Source organism: Ascaphus truei, chromosome 5 (genome assembly GCF_040206685.1).
Source record: "Ascaphus truei isolate aAscTru1 chromosome 5, aAscTru1.hap1, whole genome shotgun sequence".
Classification (NCBI taxonomy): Eukaryota; Metazoa; Chordata; class Amphibia; order Anura; family Ascaphidae; genus Ascaphus; species Ascaphus truei.
Genome location: NC_134487.1, coordinates 97,348,181 through 97,368,098, shown reverse-complemented (window position 1 = coordinate 97,368,098; position 19,918 = coordinate 97,348,181). Strand labels below are relative to the sequence as shown.

Sequence of the window (19,918 nt, the reverse complement as noted above, 5' to 3'; positions counted from 1 at the left end):
TGCACCCCATATCTTTAGACATCCTGGAAAGATATTCCGTAGTACCTATTGCATTCTATTTTTAGGCCTATACATTTGAAAGGCGCTGAAATCTTCCCAAGAAACCTTCATGGAATATTGAGTAGGGACCTATTTCTAGCAGAAAAGGAAAGTGAACCATCGAATTGAAAAGCTGGTCAGCAATGTTGCCAAATCTTTTTCCTTTCAAAGATTTGTAATGCATCACCAGTGACCAGAATTAACTTTCTAATGGAGAAAGCGTGCCCCAGTAATTTACATTTGGTCTGTCACCTCATAATCACATGTATGTGAGGATAGAAATGCGTTGACCACAACAATCCTCCGCTACACAATTATGCAGATGTCAAACTTCTGCACTTCAATAATTATTTGTGAGCTTGACGGTTCTTGGGTTTCATGCATGGTGTGTATCTGTGGAATTATACAAATCTTGTCCTTATTTATATTGTATACTGTAGATATCTTTGCAACTCATTTCAAAACCATAAGTTTAAGGTGTTATAATTGAGTTATTTTGAAGTGTAAATGCAGTGCATGTTCTAACAAAGATGAGCTGTTTGATGAGATTTTGCCTGTGACAACACTGTTTTATTCTATTATATTCACTGTTTTTATTCATAAAAAAAATCATAACTAAGGCCTCGGCCATGCTCCCGGCTGGCGCGCTGAGGCGCAGGGAAAGCGGGTGCTTTCTCTGGACTTGCGGTTGCTTACCGCACTCGCTGTCAGCGGGCCGTCAGGGGGCGGGCGCGTCACTGGCCGGGTGGCGGGCCAGTGACGTCACGGAGTTGGTTCGCCCTCATTGGAAGACCCGCTCACGTGACCGGCCTGTCGCGCCGGCAAGCGGGGGAATTTTAAATTCCCCTAAGACCTTCGCTTCCGCAAGCGCGCGGAAGCGCAGGTGAGCCCCTACTAAAGCCGCTCTAATTGCGGCTGTAGGGGCTCAGTGCTGAGCGAGAGCGGGCGTCAGCATGCTTCCGCCAGCAAGCGCTAAACATGGCCAAGGCCTAAGAGAGGACAGATTGCATCAACCTTTCAAAAGTCATCCTTTGCGCAAATTTTTAAACTTGCCCACAATTAGTTCCTAATTTAAATTCACCCATTTCTTTCTGCATTCTCAAGATGTATGTATGTATGTATATCATTAATGCACATACAGCACGCAACCAATTTAAAGTAACCAACATACAACAAAAAACAGGAACGTGGACCAACATCTAGGATATATCTCCATAGCCAGAAAACACCTACACTGTTTTTGAAAGGTCACAATTTCTATTCACTACAAGTCCCTTAAATAAACCTGTGCTATCGGTTGTATATCACAGGACATCTCCTGCACTTGGACTGGAAAGCAAAGTGACCAAAGACACAGGCCATACTGGGATACACTTTTGCCACGGTCAACATTTTTTATTTGAGCAAATTAGGTCAGATCTAAGCTTCACTAGTCTTCTAATTATCGCAGGGATCTTCCTGTATCGGCTGGTTTGGGAGTTGTTGGGCATCCCAAATACTGATTTGGGGAAGCTTTTTTTTGTCTTTTTAATTCATGGTAATTTTGCTAGATTTCAGGATTCTGTGGGATGGGATAGTGTTGTAAGAGATGAGGTCTTACTGAGTTCTGTTAAGAACTCCGCTTGTGGGGCGCTTACATTTTCCAATAGGGACTTGTAGAGCTAACATTTATTCTCACGATTGTCTAATGTCACAATTGCTTCTTTTTCAGGTGACATACAGCATGTTTGGTGCTTCAAGGAAGAAGTTTGTAGAGGGGGTCGAAAGTGACTACCACGATGAAAATATGTATTATAGCCAGTCCTCGATGTTTCCACATCGGTCGGAGAAAGATGTAAGTATTTTTTGTTGTGTTCTTGCAATTGCATCATAACGATGTCTATTAAAGGCCAATCGTTTGCTTTGTGTAAATGTGAAAACACAGAACTGTTACACAGTCATTGCTGGAGGTAGCCTGTGATGCATGCAGCACAGACCTGGTATTGTACCTGTACACTGTAATGAGCAGGCATTCAGGATGTACTGAAGTCATAATAACTTTATTTCATATTGCACTGTTCTCCCAATAGAACTCAAAGCGCTTCACAATGACAATATAGTGTGCTGTAAGCAGCATTGTACATAGAATTTTTACAGACACAGTCCCTGCCCAGATGAGGTTACACACTCTTCCTGTATACTCTAGATTTTATTAAAGGGTATTTTATAAATTGACAAGATAATGTCAGACATTTATATATATATTTATTTATTTTATATAGCTATGGCTCTGCCTTTGAAGCAGTCCCAAAGATTTGTCACATACAGTACATGGTAAAATTAGAACTGTTTCACTTAATTGCACCTCTAAATAGGCATAAGTGAACAAATATACTGCAGTCTTCCGTCCCCCTACAAAATAAAACAATTCCCTCTGCAAATAATTTTTGATGATCAGGAGTAGCTCCCAGTCCCACCCTGTTTACTCTACACATTAATACTGCTTTGTATTACAGGACTATTAAGTGTGAGTGACAGAGGCATAATTAATTGGTTTTTAGAAAATCAAATTCCTTTTAATCATCATCCACCTTCTTACTCACTTCATCACGAGGGAGTCCCTAGCATTAACAGGTTCTCGTCGTATTTGTAGAAATACCAGGGTACTTCAGCATTTGGCGGTTTGAATCTATATGGACAAAGGGTGGGCGCTCTCCCTCATGTTTTGGTTACAAAAAAAGTTTTTGTGTTCTGGTTTTGCCAAAAAGACGAGTTGGTTTTGGTTGTTTGCCAAATTTTGGGGGGAAAACTCCAAATAAGTAGGAAAAGGTAAAATCGTATGCACACATTTGGAAAACTAAAATTAATGCAATAGAAAAATGTTAAAACATTTTTAAGATATGTCGAGAAATACCTAGAGATGGGCACTTGACCTGGTGTTCTGGTATTGACTTCGATCCTAAATAATTTTAGGGTTTGGTCCTAAACTTTGTTTTGAAATGCAATGTTGTGATTTCAAACACATGGTTTTGCCCGTTAGGTCAGGACGGCTTTTTTTCCGCCTGCGTTTTTTCCCCCCTCTACTTACTGATTCAAACGGATATTTACGGTCACACAGTTGAGGGTGATTTATGGGGGGGGGAGGGTTTAGAGGTGATATGGAAGAAGGGTTTTAAACAGGTCCTGTTTGTTTAATCTCATTTGGATCTGTAAGAATGCTTTGTAAAGCTAGTCATAAATCAAAGGTATTAATACCCTTGGTATTGAAAAGTAATGAAAGTGGTTGACCTGGTTAACGCAACTGTCACATTTATTTATTTTTTTGTATTTCCAATTTTGGTCATCTTTTTGAGCATGAGTGCATTCCAGAGTCTTCCTGTTTTGGAGATAATTTTGATTTGTTTTATTGGTAGAATAGTGTCTGTGTTAAATATGGCCCCCCCAGCAACGTCTGGGGAAACCATGTCTTTGGACGCATGGTGTGCATAAAACACACCTGTTCAAAGGGATGTAGTCACTGGTAGTTTCTATACAATTAGGCTCATTTGCTTGCATGCAGTCATCTTAGCGGGCAATTTATTACACTGCAATAGTGCCGATCAAGGCACTATTATAGTTTAATGAATGACCCAGTTAGTCTCTCAAATCCATCAGTAAAGCTCATTAAATAAGGGGGTCTCCTGCAATTAGCACCAGTGCTACTGTTATGTACTGGAGTGGAACGTTTCTGGGGTTGTAATTCATATTGACAAAAAGTGGAAATATTCCTGCTTTATTCTGCAGACCGTTGTTTAAGTTGCATAGTGATTGTTGTTTTCTCTAACAAAATTCTTCTTTTTGCTATTCAGATGCTGGCATCTCCATCACCATCCGCATCGGGTCAGTTGTCCCAGTTTGGGGCAAGTTTATACGGGCAACAAAGTAAGATCTTTATCTTTGTGTAATTATTTTTTTTAATTATATATTGTGATTTTTTTTTTATTTTATATATATATGGGTGGATTTTATGTACCTATTCTGTTCCTGGAGAACCTTAGATCATTTTCAATTGGTCTTTTATTGGATTAACAATCTTCTTTATAAATTATATTGTGCATGAATTTTTGATAAACTTCTGTGTTCTACAGAAAAATCTATTTAAAAAATGTTAGTTTCTGCAATATATGGTATCATAACCTGCAAACATAAGAAATTTGACAATGTGATTTTTGTGTAAATAAGATCTAAGAAAATGAAACTTTAGAGAGTTTTATCTCCACCCTGTTTCATTGCCCTCACGATGAGGTACTTTCCATCTCGTAACACACACTGCTTTTCTGCCCCATTCCCTTTTAAAGCAGAGGTACATTTTTAAAAAAAAATTGAATAGTTTTTATGAGGTTTCCTGACTTTGCTAAGCTGTTAAAGGGTTAAGCTTAGGTGCTATAATGTAAGATGCAGCGTTCTAGGATTCGCAGCTCATAGCTCACCGTGTTTAAAATTATTCTAGAAAATGCTTTATATTGACAGAGTACATTGGCATGTTTCCTAATATAGAGAGATTAGATATTGTTTAATAAATGAATGTGTTTGTTATGACTTTGTGATTTTTAAATATATATATATATATATATCAAAACAAAACAGAAATAATAAAGGAGCGCCTAATGCAACAACCTGCCTAACTGTGAATAAGTAGCCAACTGCGTTGATACAACCTATGGGGTGGCTAAAGTGAAATAATATAATTAAAAAACCCTATGTGATTCTAAGATAAAATGTGTAATAACTTTAATACAAAGTGTACATGACAAAATTGTTAAAAAATGCTTCTGGAAAAAATAAAAATAAAAATATATGTTGTAATACAAAAAATATATCTAGAAAAATGAAAAATATAAAAAATATGAAAAAATGAAAATAAAAACTTTTTCCAAAAAACTATTAAAAACTTTTAAAAAACCTTAAAAGTCACAGAGTCCTGTTCCAAGTGAATGCATCCAGGTATAGGCAGCCCGTTTATAAGGGATCACAACTCCCTAGGAATACCTATGAAAGAAAAAAGAAAAAAAAACAGGCGCACACCTAGTGCATTAAAGTTTAACAATAATTTTATGGAACATTTAAAATCAGACAAATGCCCACTCACAAGTATAGCGTTATTAGAAAGCAGTTATGAGATTGGCCCTCATAAGCCAGTGGTGCCGTTCGAGCCTGTAATGGTGTCCTCTCGTGCGCGGTCTCCTTCTACCGGAAGTGACGCTCACCCGGTCTGGTGTCCCGCACAAAACGGAAGTCCCTCCAGGAAACCGAGGCCTCTCCTGACTGCCTCTAGCTGCTGCACCACCAATCAAGCCAACCGATGTGTCCAATGATCTGCTTTGCTGAGCCTCCCACAAGCTGCGTTCCTCTCAGTCTGCTCTCAGTGGGACAAATGTCTGCTCTGCTCTAGCCACGCCCTACGCGTTTCGTCATCGATGATGACTTCTTCAGGGGATACCCATTGGTTGTATCCCCACAGTATTTATAGTGAGGTTCATTTGCAAACATAATTAAAAACAATTAATCAATTACAACATTAATAAAACACTTTAAACTAGTCCGTTGGTACAATTACTAATACTACACTGATCACAATGGACAAGTTCTAAGGACCACACTGTACTATTGGAGAATTTTATAGCTCATAAGGTGTTAACAATTATATATGGGTAGAAAAAATGAATATTATACTGAAACTACCTATTTGTGCAATAGAGATAATTGATAAATGTATTAAATCAATATGTAGTGCCATATAGATATGTGGCTACTGATTGAATTACCAAGTACTTACTAGTTGGATAGAATCAACCATCCTTAATGACAATAGATGACAATTAGTTGTGATTCTATTCACAAAACATGATTAGCAATTTGGAACAAGATTTAATTGAGAGATCCCAAGAATTGGAGAATATTATCAAAACTGAATACCATCAATTAACCCCTTTATAGTATGTTCAGCAAACAATGTGCTACATAAATTAAACAAATCAGATCTTAGGGCATGGTATAATACCTGTTAAATAATCCATCTGTGATTGATTGCAATTGGAGTCAGAGGTGGAGCAAAGAAGATGGTTTAAACAAAAACAGAAGAATGCTCAGAAGGCTAGCAATGAAGTGATGAAGTGACTATGTATAAATGGTGTATAATATATGTGATATTAAATATTAAAGTGTTTGTGATGTAGTAATAAAGTAAAATGGAAAATTTGTAATGATAAAATATATTAATATAAAGATTAGATATTAAAGTGATTGGATAATATTGTATGTGAGTGCGGTCTACAATATGTAGGCCGCACATCAAGAGCCCTAAGCACGAGGTTTTTAGAGCATCGAAGAAATATAATCAATGGGTGTTTAACACACAATCTCTCCCGCCACTATTGTAATGAACATTCGAAAGATCCTAGGTCCTTACGAGTTATGGGCATCGAGTTTATTCCCCCTACATTTATGGGTGGTGATCGTTTCAAAAGATTGTGTATGAGGGAGACCTATTGGATGTATATTCTAGATACTTTGCACCCAAGTGGACATAATGATCACATAGACATTAGCACCATAGTGTGATCACTCCAGGTGGGTGATCCTTCGGAGGTCTGGTTTGAGTGCTTCGGCACTCCCTCTGAACTATGGTGACATGTCAACTCTCTAAAATATTCATCCTTCACAGAATTTTTTGAGGCATTTATTGCATTGCATTCCATTATAGCTATATATATTCCTAATAATGCATTGTACTGCGGATGTGTCTGTTTGAGTCCAAAACAGGTCTCAACATATATGTTCACATTTTTATACATTTTACACGTCATTACCAATAGAATTTATACATTAACTCATATCATCAACTTCACATTTATATTTCATTATTAAATATTTGGATAATTACCTAAACATACACATTATCCAATCACTTTAATATCTAATCTTTATATTAATATATTTTATCATTACAAATTTTCCATTTTACTTTATTACTACATCACAAACACTTTAATATTTAATATCACATATATTATACACCATTTATACATAGTCACTTCATCACTTCATTGCTAGCCTTCTGAGCATTCTTCTGTTTTTGTTTAAACCATCTTCTTTGCTCCACCTCTGACTCCAATTGCAATCAATCACAGATGGATTATTTAACAGGTATTATACCATGCCCTAAGATCTGATTTGTTTAATTTATGTAGCACATTGTTTGCTGAACATACTATAAAGGGGTTAATTGATGGTATTCAGTTTTGATAATATTCTCCAATTCTTGGGATCTCTCAATTAAATCTTGTTCCAAATTGCTAATCATGTTTTGTGAATAGAATCACAACTAATTGTCATCTATTGTCATTAAGGATGGTTGATTCTATCCAACTAGTAAGTACTTGGTAATTCAATCAGTAGCCACATATCTATATGGCACTACATATTGATTTAATACATTTATCAATTATCTCTATTGCACAAATAGGTAGTTTCAGTATAATATTCATTTTTTCTACCCATATATAATTGTTAACACCTTATGAGCTATAAAATTCTCCAATAGTACAGTGTGGTCCTTAGAACTTGTCCATTGTGATCAGTGTAGTATTAGTAATTGTACCAACGGACTAGTTTAAAGTGTTTTATTAATGTTGTAATTGATTAATTGTTTTTAATTATGTTTGCAAATGAACCTCACTATAAATACTGTGGGGATACAACCAATGGGTATCCCCTGAAGAAGTCATCATCGATGACGAAACGCGTAGGGCGTGGCTAGAGCAGAGCAGACATTTGTCCCACTGAGAGCAGACTGAGAGGAACGCAGCTTGTGGGAGGCTCAGCAAAGCAGATCATTGGACACATCGGTTGGCTTGATTGGTGGTGCAGCAGCTAGAGGCAGTCAGGAGAGGCCTCGGTTTCCTGGAGGGACTTCCGTTTTGTGCGGGACACCAGACCGGGTGAGCGTCACTTCCGGTAGAAGGAGACCGCGCACGAGAGGACACCATTACAGGCTCGAACGGCACCACTGGCTTATGAGGGCCAATCTCATAACTGCTTTCTAATAACGCTATACTTGTGAGTGGGCATTTGTCTGATTTTAAATGTTCCATAAAATTATTGTTAAACTTTAATGCACTAGGTGTGCGCCTGTTTTTTTTTCTTTTTTCTTTCATATATATATATATATAAAATAAATTAATTATTTTTTTTAGGTGGCCAAGTTTACCCGTAATTCTACATTTCCAATCTTGTGTTGTGATTGAGACGACACACTTTTATTTCCACAATAACAAGGCACCACCACTGTACTCTCAGTACACATTTTTGTATTTAATACTTTATAAAAGCGAGTGAATTTTAGGGAGAACGTGTTTTCTAAGCACAAATAACGCTGTTTTATTTGGTAGGGGTTTTGTGGTCCTTTCAATATAGCAGTTTTGGTTGTCAGTAACTTGTAGTAGTGGGCCCACTAATTCCTTCTTTTATTTATTCATGTTTTTTCATTTGGCTGCTATAAATGTTGGATACACACTTGTGGATTCCTGAATACTATAGAAAATAATATGCAGTAAGAATGTGTTGAGATTGAAACCCACATGGCAACGTTAAGTTATGACAATGGCACTTCATTGATATGACCAAAATACAACTACAATCTTACATTTAAGAAACAGATAGTCTCTTTGTCCCTTATACTTGGGCAGACACATGTTGCTTACATGTTTAGTGTGTGTGGGATGAAGCAGTCTTTGGTCTTGCAGTGTACATGGGGGAAGGAGAGGGGGGGGCAGAAAGGGTCATGACTCATGGTATAAGATTAATATATTTTTCTATTGAATGTAGGTTTACAAAAATCTACACTCTATTTAACATGCATAAATAACTGAAATGAAGGCAGCTGTGATTCCGGTGACACATTTGTATGGCGGAGGCCAAGTTAAAAAAAATAAATTGGTGGCCTGTACTCTTTATATATTAGTCCGTAGAGAGACATTTTTGTTTCCTTTTTCATATCGGTGAAAGTGAACCATCAGAGCTATATTTATGGCGGTATCACATAATGCACATTTGCTTTTAATCTGGAATAGATAACCATGTAATGAGTTTTGAATTATGTGATAAGGATGAAATAACATTTAGTAAGCAGCACTGGGGCTTCTAAGTAACTCATACAATCACAAATGTGACAAATCTGGTATATTCTAGTGTTTCCCAGAAAAAACGGGTGAAACTTCTATAATTTTGACTCCTATGCTAGACAGGCATAATATGATACCATAATCTTTGTTACAGTACATCCTGTTAAATGAGTAGTGCATTGGTTATATCACCAACAAACTTGCATGTGAAATTACCATTTAAAAAGTAAATGTCCAGTAGCCATATTCATTCTCTAGGAACTGTAGATTTGTTACAGATTGTAATGCCTTTTACTGGACCAACACGAGCACTTTTCATGAATCTCATTGTGCGTGTGTGCGGCTTTTCTGATCAATCTGAAATCATGAAAGTTGGTTCTTGAATTGGAAGACCCATGTTCCAGCCTATGAATGGCCCATATTTAATTTAGTATGTATATGTTTCTTGATAGCTTTTCACAGACGCAATCGATGTAAAAAAATTAATGAAACATTAACGTAAACATTGGGGAAAAGAGTCACGAAATAAAGATCTGCGCTAACTCCTATTGATATGAATAAATATAAAATGATCTCCAAGTAATCGGTAGATTTAGTGCTAAATGTGAAAAGCCGGCTATTCGCTGTTATACCTTATACATCTATTCATTTCATTATTTTATGAATTTACACATTGCTCGCCCAACATAGAATCATTAAAGGACCTACCTTTTTAGTTGTAACAGTTTGCATCCATTTTATATTCTGAACGGATCACACTATGGGTGCTTGCGCGTCTTTTTTCTTTGTGTTATTAGGACACTGAGTACCTGCACCCAAAGGGCTTACAATACAAGTGTTAAGAGACAGTAGGATGGTGCGGTGGTAAATGCTAGTGAGAAGCAGAACAACGCACAGTTTACAACAATACATTAAGTTCTATTCGAGGAGTTATTGACCTTTTGTACCTTAATCACCCCTAAGGGACCAACAAGGTCCCCAATTGCCCTGTACCAATAATTTTACATATGATGTATCGGTACCCTATCAATATTTTGATTTCGTATGAATGACGGAGTTCAACTGTGCCAGTAGCTCGACTGAAACATTTAGTACCAGGCCCTCTCTTTTTAGTAAGTACGTGTAACGAACAGACATACTAATGGGTGGGTCCCTATCGACCACGCATTTGTGGCGGAAGATAAAGAAGCTTTCACACGATGTATCAGCCGCGTATTATTTAACAGAATAAAAGTAATAACATTTTATAAAGAATGGAAACAAATGTTTTATGTCTCGAATTTAGATCATTTTATTCCAAAAAAAAATGTCATCTTCAACAAATTCCAGCACCTTCTTAATCATCCCATGAACCCCTTCCAATCACCCCCTGGGGGTGAAATCACCCCTGGTAAGGAACCCTCGTCTATTCCCACTTATCATTGAAAAGGGGGGAGGGTGTGCCTTGATCCTAAAGTGTTGCTCTTTCTTTTGTAGTGTTTCATTAAATGTAGCCAAGTGAGTATATTTTTATGTGTGTAGAAGTGCATGTTTTGAATCATCTTTTATGGTCATGCTATCTCCCCATGACCAGGATGGATCCAATATAAATTGTCTTATACATCAACTTGTACAGGCAAGCCTATGTGAAACACCCGCCCGCTCCCCACCGAGGGTCTGCAGCACATTGCAAAGTGTATCTGGTGTTTATGCCTGTGAACATGTTAAGGGAGATCTTTAATTGGGTTTCTCATTTTTAATTGCATAAACTGATTTGAATGCCAACACATTCTTACTTATTTTAGTTGTTGTTGTGATGATCCTTCAGCAAAACATATTGTGTTATTGACAGCCTAGTTGGATGTCGAGCAAAGCAGGGTGGCAAAAAGAGCACTGTGCTTATTGATTTTCCTCTTTTAAATATGAACAACCAAGGAGAGGATCTATAATGGACCGTGAACAATAGATTTGTTTTTGTACATATACTTTAAACAGCCAGACGTGACTGTAACACTGCATTATAATGAAGCATTATAGACTGCTCAATAAATACTGTTAACAATAAAATGCCCGTATCCAGTTATTTAGTGTGAAACTGGCAGTAAAATATCTATCTCTAAAGGTGCAGTTCCACTTGTTTCAATGTCTGTTTACATATTTGCAACATTTTTGCAGTAGGCTACTATAAAGTTTAAATATTGATGAGTAGTATTGTTCTCGCCTCTTTCAAATAGTGTCCAGCTTTAAAGTCGCCACAATATTCTTTCCTCGATTTGTAGATGTCTGTAAACAAAACCATTGTAGAAATTGTCCAGTCTAGCTAGAGCCGTGTGCAATACATGTTCAGTGCTATTCGATTGTTTTGGGTGCTTTAAACATGCAAAGCTGCTTAACATATGCGTGTTCCATTTTAACAACTACAGATTATGTGTTGGATGGTGGGGCCACATGTTGATCCTGCAGTCTGTGTACAGTGATCATTTAGGAAGTTCTGTGGCACAGTTTTTCCGTAATTTGCCCCATTTATGTGCCATCTGTGCTGATCTAGTTGCTTTAGGGGATGGCTTCAGATGTGGTTCGGAGTGGTAGGAAGAACTGGCTATTCAGCTTTTATTGGAAAAGGGAAGGAGGATAGAATACAGGCTATAGATAATCCCTTGACAATCTCAGTCCAATTAACCCCTTTTGCCGTTTTATGCTCCTGAATGAGCATCTTTAATATGAAGACCTTTGCCTTGTGTTGATTTATAAAAAGAAAGGTAAATGTGGCTTTTCCCACGTTATGCTTATACTGTTTGTGTATATGTTAAAAACACCAAAGCAAACGAACGCAGTAACATGCGTAATATGCAATTGTAAATGCCTCCGACCTACAGTTTCAAATAAAAATGGTATATATTTTTTTGTGGAGAGGAAATGGGATTAGATTTTACACATTGATGAAAGTGAGATTCTTGTCATCAAGAGCAGGTACATAACTTGGAAACAGAATTTTTTTTATTTTATAGTAAAAAAAAAAAAAAGTAATCCTTACAAATCTACAGACCACGAGGAACTGCTAAAATAAAAATAAAAAACATGAGATACTTCAAGGCTAGAACCCCAGGATTACAGACCAATAAATACAGAGCCACTTGAATACTCAGGGGAAAAAAACCTATTGGACTATAAACAAAAAAAGAAAATTGTGTGCCACACACCTGCCCACCCCCAACTTGAAGCTCTACATAAAATAGCCAAAGATCTCCAACCGTTACTCCATAAAGAAGGTAAGGGGAGGTCAGAGAATGCTTTTCTCTGTCTACCACGAGCCACCCAACCAGAAAAATGGGGCAGATTCATCAGGCACCGGGAGAGGTTAGCTCACCAGATCTGGCGTTAACTCCCATTGACTTGAATGGGAGTTAACGCCGGTTGGGGTGCGCTAGCCCATACTGACGCTTGATTAATCTTCCCTATTTTGAGGAGTTCCCTCTGTCCTCCTGTGGCACATTCCCCTGCCAACATAGCACATTTGAAGCCTGTTCACACATACAAATTACACCAAAGATATGAATACCACAAACCCATCAATACTACAAAATTATGGCCTCTTTTTTTTGTGGGTCATTTAATGTACCTACCCTATCTTATATGGCAAAAACTCCCAACAGAGGATTGTATTTAGATGAAACATGATAGACCCTGAGAAAACAAGCGATCAAGAAAAAAAACCACATCTGTGGGAGCACACGTCTGCAGCACTGGTCACAAGACATGAGTCACCATATTGAAGGCACACAAAGATGGAAAAACATAGGAATATAAACTCAGAAAAATGTAGCACTCTACATATAGACTTAGACTGCATTAAGGTATTCTAGTCACATTATCCTCTACAAAAGTGTTCCACCACTCATATTTTTAGATTTTACTAATACGCTGTGCTATGTATGCCCTCTATCTACACTCCATCAGATACTTTCTGCACCAAACACTGTCATTTCCTACTTTTACTCCTCTGCATTTCCTTCTTGCATTACTGCCTGGCGCTAACCATTTCCATTACACCGTTTTACATATGCATCTCCAGTTTATTGATGTATTGAGAGAGATATGTTTAGATTTCTCTCTCTCTCTCTCTTTCTCTTTCTCTCTCTTTCTCTCGCTCTCTTTCTCTCTCGCTCTTTCTCTCTCTGTCTGTAATCACTTGTGAGCACATTCACATGTCTTGGACAGGTCTGCAACCCTGCCCGTCCCCATTATCACGAAGCATACAGTGCTTTCACTGCGGCAAGGGATTCTGGGAAATGACATGCAAATGAGCACACCGTGTCACCTTTTGCCTTAAATCATTTTTTTTTTACATGGAACCCTTATATGTTAATGCTTGCTGTTCACACAGCTTTTAAGTACAGGATGGGATTAGATGCAAAGCCATTGAAACAACTCACAGACAGCTGTTTCGACCTTTGGGGTCTCATCAGTGTGAGGCTGGTTGTAAACACACACAATGTATTATAATTATTATTTTTTTTAATCATGGGGTCTCCGGAGCTGAACCCCGTTAATTTCAGCTCCGGCGACCCCCTGCTTCGAAGATACTTGCCACTGAAGTAGGTGCCAGTAGTGCTCCTGCTGAGCAAGCTCCCAAGTCACATGGGCCAATAGGAAGCCGTTCCAGTTATGTCACGGCGACCATCCGCAGGGCGCAAAATCTTTGAACAGCGAACATATTGTGAACCCTGGTAGCCAAGAAGAGCGGCACCTACTTCGGAGGTAAGTATCTGCAGAAGCAGGGAGTTCCCGGAGCTGAAATTAACAGAGTTCAGTGTAGAAAAGGAAAACTGGCACACAGTCAAAGAAGTGGGTCCCAAGAAGAATGATCCTTTATTTAATCCATAAAACAAACGGAGGTAAGCACCCTCCTACGCGTTTCGTGTACACCCGTACACTTTATCAAAGAGTTCAGCTCTGGAGACCCCCCTGCTTAAATGCTATATCAAAACAAAAAATCCCCAGGCATGGATTGCCGCTTTAAAGTTCATGTTTTGAAAGCGTAGTTTTTGTTATTTTGTGTTATTCCGTTCTATCCAAATCAAGTACTTCTGTCCTTTAAAGTACATTGCTGTCTCTCCTTTATCTGTCTTAAGCACCTTGGTCCGTCTGCACATCCAACACTTCTCATTCCATATCCTTCATCTAACTAGAGCACATTCATCCTCCTGACTTCCTGCGGCGTCTCTTCATTCATCTGTCCTTACAGCGGTGGTGCTCAGCTCCAGTCCTTAAATAGGTCAGGATATCCCTGCTTCAGCACAGGTGGCTCAATCAGAGAGACTGCGCCTCTGAGCTTAAGCTGGGATATCCTGAAAACCGGACATGTTGGGTTGTGGGGGGGGGGGGGCATGAGGACTGGCGTTGAGCACCCCTTCCTTACAGCACCCTGCATAGTCTCTCATTCGTATGTCCAGAGAATCTCCATCCTTCTGCCCTGACAACCCTGCATCCTCTTTCCTTCTGTGCACAGCACCTCTATGTTCCTTTGCTTTTCATTCTTGGTTTAAAAGCCTTATTAAAAAGAATAGCTATTTGTGATAATATGCCACAATAATTGCATTTTATCTGTATATCGGTGGCCTTCCTTGGTCCTTGACCTTTGTCAGTATGTGCACGTCTCTGTGCCGAGTTCTTTTTTGCATCTGATGCTTCTCTGTTCATAGGCTATATTTCTTCTTCTTTTACTCATTTTGCAGATGAAGTGACAAACCACCACCTTTAACTTAATTTACAGCAATTTAGATGAAAACATCCTTCTTTGTAACACTCTTTTAAATCTGTCTTTTTACATGACTTTGGCATTGAGGCTACATTGAATGGAGGTGTAAATGTGATGATATATTCAATTGGAAGCAATACAATTCTACTGTTAAAAGTTGTAGCTTCAGAAACATAGCCTATTGAAGATTCAACCTTATTTTACTTTCAATTACAATCTAATTTAATAACAACCTGGCCAATCTAGAAACCTAGATTTGTATATTGCCTATTCAAATAATACATGTGACCACACATACATTTTTTTACATTGGTTTCCGAACAGTGTGACTATTGGTGTTTAAAACGTTGTATATTAGTGTATCCGACAACACCGAGTACCGACCTGCAGTACAATGTTTAACCTCACATGTTTATTGGTATGTTTAGAACTTTGGTCTTTGATTGGCCGTGACCTTGTGGTTCCAGGATCCTCCTGGTCTTATTACAGTTATTGTTCTTTACTTACCAGGATCTTCCCTGTCTTGTTTACTTATTGGGACTTTACATTGGGAATGCTCTTCCAATCTCAGTTAGGCGGTCTTCTCTCTTTAGATTGAAGACCAACTCCAAAGATGTATTTGTTTCAAGAATACGTTGAGAGCATAGAAGAACATTGTAATTTTGGCATTTTATATTACTGCATTTACATCGTATTTCATATTACTTTTGTTTATCAATTCTTGGCTTGCTTATGTACAGTGCTGCAAAATGTGTCACCTTATAAGTAACCACCTTGTTGCTCCTTAGGGAGACTAGGTATCATGTTATCTTAAAGCGGTAGAACACTTACATTTATAATCTCTCTTTGGTTATAAGGAGTGATGTCGGCATGGTCATAGTTGCCCAACCAGTTTCTGACTCTATGATGAATGAGCCGTGTGTGTGTGTGTGTGTGTGTGTGTGTGTGTGTGTGTGTGTGTGTGTGTGTGTGTGTTTTATATATATATTTTATTCTTTTGCTATTTTTATTTTACAGGTGCACTAGGCCTTCCAATGAGGGGGATGAGCAACAATACTCCTCAGTTAAATCGCAGCTTATCACAAGGCACTCAGTTACCGAACCATGTAACGCCGACAACAGGGGTACCAACAATGTCACTTCATACGCCACCATCACCGAGCAGGTATGTGAGGGCCTGCTTTACATGAAAAGGAATTGCTTGGGTCAAGTTGCTACACTGTGTATTGCGTCATGTTAAAACCAAAATCGGTTGTTTGCTGTAATCCAGTTATGTTCTTCAAGCTAAACAACTAGATTGAAAGCATATATTGTGTAGGAGGTTATTTTTGCCTTCAACATATATAATTGGAATTTTTCTTAATGACTTAATATATGTAATATATATTTGTCAAAATATGCATGACTAATTGAAGTGTGTCTTGATCATCATATCAAACAGAAAATATAATAAATAAAGAATATATATATATATATATATATTTCATTGCAGTGATCTCTGCTATTGTTGAGTGCTGTAATATTACATATCACATACAAATTGTTTAATTAAGAGTTCCTTTTTTAGGTGCGGTGATGTGAACAATGTGACTTAGTTTTCTGGATATTCTTCTTCAGGGGCATATTGCCGATGAATCCCAGGAATATGATGAACCACGCCCAGGTTGGACAGGGCATTGGAATTCCCAGCAGGACAAACAGCATGAGCAGTTCGGGGTTAGGCAGTCCTAACAGAAGCTCGCCCAGCATAATATGTATGCCAAAGCAGCAGCAACCATCACGGCAACCTTTTACTGTGAACAGGTGAGAGGTGTGGCTGCCTGTTCCCAAAGCGATTAGTCAACAACTCTCTTAAATTATAACTTAAATGGTGGTTTATTGTCACACATAGCTATGTAACGAGCATGTCAGGGGGATATCAAGTCTTCTGTTTTTGTCAGGTCTGTTCCTTAAATGTGCATTAATTATTAGATCACTATTCAGAACTATATATGGTTTGTGTACTCTTTCAATGACTGTAATATCTTCTTTTGTTAACTCAATTTTCCAATGATATACCACCGTATGTTTTAGACATAAAGAATTGAGACTCACTTTTACTACTGCTTTTATGTGCTCCTTCTAAGTCTTCTTCAGTCCATTGTGTCTCTTGTTCATTTGGCAATATGATCAGAATATGGTTGATGACTATGATACCTGTGGAGTATTTGGAGTTGCTGGAATAGGTGGCGAATTATGGTGGCTGACGTCTTATGAGTATCGGAACACCGTTCAAAATAAAAGTCCGTATTTACGTAAAATTGTCAATCACTCGTTAAAATATCAGTAGATTTCAGTTGGGAAACATCCAGAACGAAAAAAAAAGATTTTATTACAAAAGCTGATTTCCTCATTAACCAACATTGGATTGGCATTTAAACAGCCTGTCAATTTTAACTCTGTTTGGACTCCGTTTGTCCTTCAGTTTGGTTCAACTACTGTTTATTAGAAAAGGTGAATAAACCGCTCGTCCGTGTATTATATTTGGTGCTTAAATGCGATATGTAACAGGTGCTTTGAGGGAAAAAATAGAATATATTACAGTGTAGATCCCAGAAGGATCAGAAAAGGCTCCCTCATATGATCAGCACTCAATGTTAGTACACTGTGATGAGACTCGTAATAGTCTATCGGTATCAATACCTTAGAATAGAACAAAAAGGTGTGGCCCTTCTCGACCGGGTAGGTTCAGGAAAAATAATAAAATTTTATTGGTTCATTATAGTAGATCAGGATTAAAAATACATATAAAACATTCAAACATTAAAAAAACCCCGTATTGAAGTGGTTAGGTGAATTGGCAATAAATTGCTATATTATGTTTCACCATGGGCGTCTAAATAGCGATTATCACTGTTAGTGGACAAGCAGGTAAGTATGCTCCTTCAGGCCTCAAATGGCGGAAGGAGTATTTATCAGAGATGTGGTCTCTGTATATATGCTGGTAAGTTGGCAAAAATACAGGTAACCTCTATCTAAGGGTGCAATAATACCTATTCAAAAGTGTGTCTAAGGGCACTGTATAGTATTTTTGAATGAATAACACAGTGATAGATTCTAATGCCTCTTTATGGAAATATGAGCGATAAGATTGAAGCCCCCAACTGCGGGCAAAACCACCTGAGACACACTTGCAGGTAATGCTGGTTAAATGCAAGTCTTAAGTATAACACATTCTTGTTCCTGCAGATATATGGTGGATACTGGTATCTCGTGTGAACAATAGATGGTATGATGAAGGCCCCCACTGCGGGCAAAACCATATAAGTCGCTGTACTCCTGCTATCAATACAAGCCTGTCTTCCCAAATGCTGCTGTCTCTGTTCGCTGACGCTGCCACTTCTGATGACGTCACTCGTGACGTCACCACGTCCCGACGATCGTTTCGCGTAGACTGACACGCTTCTTCAATACTCCTCCCCTTGAAGAAGCGTGTCAGTCTACGCGAAACGATCGTCGGGACGTGGTGACGTCACGAGTGACGTCATCAGAAGTGGCAGCGTCAGCGAACAGAGACAGCAGCATTTGGGAAGACAGGCTTGTATTGATAGCAGGAGTACAGCGACTTATATGTGTGTGCTAAGTGGCATTTCCCACAGTGGGGGCTTCCAGCATATAACGGAACACACTAGAGATATTTGAACCTGCAATATCGCTGTTTTAGTCTCCCTGAAACGGAGCTAATTGTATTATTTACGGGATGATTACATCCTAAGCTATCAATATTCCGACTGTGAAACCATTAGTTTTGGCAACACCCGCAAGCAGGGACAACATTGTTTTGTATACAGGCTTATACCTAATGAGCATACCTTGTATGTGTGTATATCTAAGTGGTTTTGCCCGCAGTGGGGGCCTTCATCATACCATCTATTGTTCACACGAGATACCAGTATCCACCATATATCTGCAGGAACAAGAATGTGTTATACTTAAGACTTGCATTTAACCAGCATTACCTGCAAGTGTGTCTCAGGTGGTTTTGCCCGCAGTTGGGGGCTTCAATCTTATCGCTCATATTTCCATAAAGAGGCATTAGAATCTATCACTGTGTTATTCATTCAAAAATACTATACAGTGCCCTTAGACACACTTTTGAATAGGTATTATTGCACCCTTAGATAGAGGTTACCTGTATTTTTGCCAACTTACCAGCATATATACAGAGACCACATCTCTGATAAATACTCCTTCCGCCATTTGAGGCCTGAAGGAGCATACTTACCTGCTTGTCCACTAACAGTGATAATCGCTATTTAGACGCCCATGGTGAAACATAATATAGCAATTTATTGCCAATTCACCTAACCACTTCAATACGGGGTTTTTTTAATGTTTGAATGTTTTATATGTATTTTTAATCCTGATCTACTATAATGAACCAATAAAATTTTATTATTTTTCCTGAACCTACCCGGTCGAGAAGGGCCACACCTTTTTGTTCTATTCTAAGGTATTGATACCGATAGACTATTACGAGTCTCATCACAGTGTACTAACATTGAGTGCTGATCATATGAGGGAGCCTTTTCTGATCCTTCTGGGATCTACACTGTAATATGGTTCAACTACTGCCAAACATATTTACATTACGCACGTTTTAAAGTAAAAGTTATGCGCTCCTCATTATGACCACACTTCCTTTTACTGTGGTTATTCACACTCATGTTTGTTGGGTGCAGATTTAAAATATTTAGTAAAACGACAGCAACCTATATGTACATATTTTTACAGTACAGACGCTCCTCGCTTACCCGACGAAATGCATCCCGCAAACCGCTGTCGGTTAACGGATCCTCGGATTGCGGGTTCCATGTTAATCAGCGGAGGTTACCATCAGATAAGTGGGTCCGGCGGCGGATAATGCGTCCGGCGGAAACCGAGACGTCGGTTAGCGAGGACTCGCTGTATAGAGATTTGCATAGTATCAAGACCTTTTCATAGTCTTGAATTGTGTATGAGA

At 38.4% G+C, this 19,918-nt stretch overlaps 1 protein-coding gene across 9 annotated transcripts in view; it reads left to right on the top strand.

Annotated features, from left to right (window-relative positions):
* The window catches only part of CNOT2 (CCR4-NOT transcription complex subunit 2), a 94,949-nt gene that overhangs the window by 45,835 nt on the left and 29,196 nt on the right, over positions 1-19,918 (top strand). For all 9 annotated transcript variants that reach the window (XM_075600255.1, XM_075600252.1, XM_075600250.1 and 6 more), the window contains 4 exons: positions 1,751-1,873; positions 3,867-3,939; positions 15,934-16,081; positions 16,534-16,719. In XM_075600255.1, the coding sequence (XP_075456370.1) occupies positions 1,763-1,873; positions 3,867-3,939; positions 15,934-16,081; positions 16,534-16,719 (518 nt within the window). In that variant the 5' untranslated portion in view covers positions 1,751-1,762. The remainder of the gene's footprint in view (positions 1-1,750; positions 1,874-3,866; positions 3,940-15,933; positions 16,082-16,533; positions 16,720-19,918) is intronic.